The sequence below is a fragment of the Chelonoidis abingdonii genome, chromosome 4, assembly GCF_003597395.2.
Source record: "Chelonoidis abingdonii isolate Lonesome George chromosome 4, CheloAbing_2.0, whole genome shotgun sequence".
NCBI lineage: Eukaryota > Metazoa > Chordata > Testudines > Testudinidae > Chelonoidis > Chelonoidis abingdonii.
In genome coordinates, this window is record NC_133772.1 from 659,677 (window position 1) to 662,957 (window position 3,281).

Consider the following 3,281-nt stretch of genomic DNA (forward strand, 5'->3'; position numbering starts at 1 on the left):
GTACCTTAGTTCCTCATCTGTAAAATGAGATCATTATACATACCTACTTTCAAGAGCTGTTATGAGGAAAATTCCTTATGCCTCAAATGCTCAGATATTATGATGTGGACCATATTGATACTAGAAGGACCACTACCACTTGAGCTCCAGAAGAATGTTATCTCTGAGTAGTATTAGGCATTATCCTACCCCGGCCAGTGTGAGGACCTGCTCTGGGCAGGAATTAGCTTCCTCGCAGTGCAGTGTTGCTGTCTCATACACACATTAGGGAAATGCAACCTAGATGGAGGTACAATAAGGTGAGTGCAAACCGGGGTAGAAAACGGTTGCTCCAGCAGTTCTCAGTGAATCGGGCTGGAGGGGCGGAACGGGGGGGGGGGTGCTCCAGGGGTCAGTTCTGGAGACATTTCTCTTCCAAATCTGAATCAGGGCTTGAGATGACGCCGTGGCGAGTACAGTGATAACCAGCTGCACACACGCACTGGCCAGTAACGGCCGAGTCCTGTGGGAAGGGACCTGGGGGTCACAGTGGATACAAGTGAACAGTGTCACGCTGCCCCAAAAGCCCAGAACGTCACTCTGGGATGTCCGCTCGGATACACCCTCACTGGAGTGTTGTGTCCATTTCCTGCATCAGGGACCCGTTTCTTCCAGTCCATCACGTAGGGGCATGTTCCTAGGGAGAGCCAGCCGGGGGGGCAGCGTGGGAGCAGTGAGCCTGGGCACGGGGCTGTGGGGGGCGTTCTGGGTGGGGTGCTGTGGGGCAGAGGGCGCTGGCTGTAGGGGGGCGCTGTGGGGCAGTGGGGTGCTGTGGGGAAGGGTTGGGGCACTAGCTGGAGGGGGAATTTGACCCCAATCTCTCCCCCCAGCTCCCCATGGCCCAGGTGCAGCCAGTCCAGGGCCTGACCCCTGACATGGTCACTCGCTGCGAGCTGGTGGCCGTCCGGGGAGTCCCGCTGCCCAGCGACACAGCGGAGCTGTGGGGGCAGATATGGGGCTTCCAGGCCCGGCCTGACGATCTCCTCATCTGCACCTACCCCAAGGCGGGTGAGTGGGGACAGGGGCTGCAGGTCAGGAGTGAGGGGCACTGGTGGGACTGGGGGTCTGCGGGTCGGGAGTGAGGGGCGCTGGGGGGGCTGCGGGTCAGGAGTGAGGGGGACTGGTGGGACTGTGGGGGCTGCAGGTCGGGAGTGAGGGGCACCGGTGGGGCTGAGGTCTCTCCTCTCTGTCAGGCACCACGTGGATTCAGGAGATCGTGGACATGATCCAGCAGGATGGGGACCCCCAGAAGTGCTGCCGCGCCCCCATTTACGAGCGCATCCCCTTCCTGGAGCTCTGCCCGCCCCGCCCCCTCCTGCGTGGTGAGCTGGGGCGCGTGTGGCGTTGGGGGGGGGGGGCTCTTGCCGCGGGGTCTGGACCCCACTCACTGGTGTCCCTGTCTGGTTCAGGATTTGAAGAGGCTGCGGCGATGCCTTCCCCACGGACCCTGAAAACCCACCTGCCCCTGGAGCTAGTGCCCCCCTCCTTCTGGGAGCAGGACTGTAAGGTCAGGATGTCTGGGTTTGCTCCTGGAGGGGCTGGTGGCTGGAGGTTGAGGGGGGGCGGAGGAGCCAGGACACTTGGGTTCTCTCTTGGGAGGGGGCAGCTAGGATGCCTGGGTTCTCTCCTGGGAGGGGGGGGCCAGGACGCCTGGGTTCTCTCCCTGTTCTCTCTCCCCCAGGTGATCTACGTGGCGCGAAACCCCAAGGACAATGCCGTCTCCTATTTCCATTTCCAGCGGATGAACCAGAGTCTCCCAGCCCCAGGCCGCTGGGATCAGTATCTACAGACCTTTCTGGCTGGTGGGGGTGAGTGAACCCCTCCTGCTGGCCCCCCCTTCCTGCCCTGGGGCCCCCCAGCCCAGCCTGACCCCACCCCTCTCTGACAGTGCCTTGGGGCTCCTGGTTCGACCATGTCCGCGCCTGGTGGGACGCGAGGGACAAACACCGAATCCTCTACCTCTTCTATGAGGATATCAAGCAGGTCAGCGCTGCGAGCTTCCCCCCAGCAGTGCCCCCAACCAGGCTCCCCCGACGCTGTGAGCTTCCCCCCAGCAGTGCCCCCGGCCGGGCTCCCCCGACGCTGCGAGCTTCCCTGATGCTGCGAGCTTCCCCCCGGCTAGACTCCCCCGACGCTGCAAGCTTCCCCCCAGCAGTGCCCCCAGCCAGGCTCCCCCGACGCTGCGAGCTTCCCCCCAGAAGTGCCCCCGGCCGGGCTTCCCCGATACTGCGAGCTTCCCCCCAGCAGTGTCCCCGGCCGGGCTTCCCTGATGCTGCGAGCTTCCCCCCAGAAGTGCCCCCGCCCGGGCTTCCCCGATGCTGCGAGCTTCCCCCCAGCAGTGCCCCCGGCTGGGCTTCCCTGACGCTGCGAGCTTTCCCCCGGGGAGGCTCCCCCAACACTGCGAGCTTCCCCCCAGCAGTGCCCCTGGCCGAGCTCCCCCGATGCTGCGAGCTTCCTCCCGGCAGTGCCCCTGGCCAGGCTCCCCCAACGCTGAGAGCTTCCCTGACGCTGCGAGCTTCCCCCCGGCAGTGCCCCTGGCCGGGGTCCCCTGACGCTGTGAGCTTCTCTCCCAGCAGTGCCCCCGACGCTGCGAACTTCCCCCTGGCAGTGCCCTGTGTGTCTCCACCAGGACCCGAGAGGTGAGATCCAGAAGGTGGGTCGGTTCCTGGGCCGGGAGTTGCTGGAGCCGGTTCTGGAGACGATCGTCGAGCACACGTCGTTCGAGAGCATGAGGCAGAACCCCATGGCCAACTACAGCACACTGCCCCCCTTCGTCCTGGACCATGCGGTGTCCCCCTTCATGCGCAAAGGTGGGTTCTCTCCCAGCTGTGGGGGGAGGGGTTGCTATGAGCCTGGACGCCTGGGTTCTCCCAGCTCGGGGGAGGTGTCACATCGCTCTGAGCCCGGACGCCTGGGTTCTCTCCCTTCAGGCACGGTGGGTGACTGGACAACCCAGTTCACGGTGGCACAGAGCGAGTGGTTCGACGCCGAATGGGCCCGGCGGATGGAGGGGAGCGACCTGCGTTTCCGCACCCTGCTCTGAGGGGACAGCGGGGCCTCCGACCCCCTGGCCAGCCCCTCCCCGGTGGTTCACGCAGTGATTCTCACACCGCGGTTTCTGAGCTACACGTCAGGGCCCCCTGGGACCGGGTTTGCTGGGGCTGGGCTGGTTGTTGGGGGCCGAGGTTGGGGCTCCCCTGGAATAAACCATTGCACAGAATAAACCAGGTGCTTCTGGGTCA

The 3,281-nt window shown here is 64.2% G+C and overlaps 1 protein-coding gene across 3 annotated transcripts; it reads left to right on the forward strand.

Annotated features, from left to right (window-relative positions):
- The first annotated feature begins 257 nt into the window (after positions 1 to 257).
- LOC116826716 (sulfotransferase 1C4-like) lies at positions 258 to 3,281 on the forward strand. Of its 3 annotated transcripts, none has more exons than XM_032783639.1 (8): positions 258 to 299; positions 870 to 1,047; positions 1,233 to 1,361; positions 1,449 to 1,546; positions 1,721 to 1,847; positions 1,928 to 2,022; positions 2,669 to 2,849; positions 2,970 to 3,281. In XM_032783639.1, exons 1-8 carry the CDS (start codon positions 273 to 275, stop codon positions 3,080 to 3,082), a joined length of 948 nt encoding a protein of 315 aa, XP_032639530.1. In that variant the 5' UTR covers positions 258 to 272; the 3' UTR covers positions 3,083 to 3,281. The 3 variants fall into 3 exon arrangements, with proteins under 3 accessions (XP_032639530.1, XP_032639533.1, XP_032639529.1); XM_032783642.2 differs by lacking the exon at positions 258 to 299 and adding an exon at positions 397 to 538; XM_032783638.2 differs by lacking the exon at positions 258 to 299 and adding an exon at positions 567 to 662.

Coding starts and splice junctions, on each gene's coding strand:
- LOC116826716 (XM_032783638.2), top strand. CDS start 585: ATGTCCGCTCGGATACACCCTCACTGGAGTGTTGTGTCCATTTCCTGC. Junction 663..869: donor CGTTTCTTCCAGTCCATCAC/GTAGGGGCATGT, acceptor CTCTCCCCCCAG/CTCCCCATGGCCCAGGTGCA. Junction 1,048..1,232: donor CTGCACCTACCCCAAGGCGG/GTGAGTGGGGAC, acceptor CCTCTCTGTCAG/GCACCACGTGGATTCAGGAG.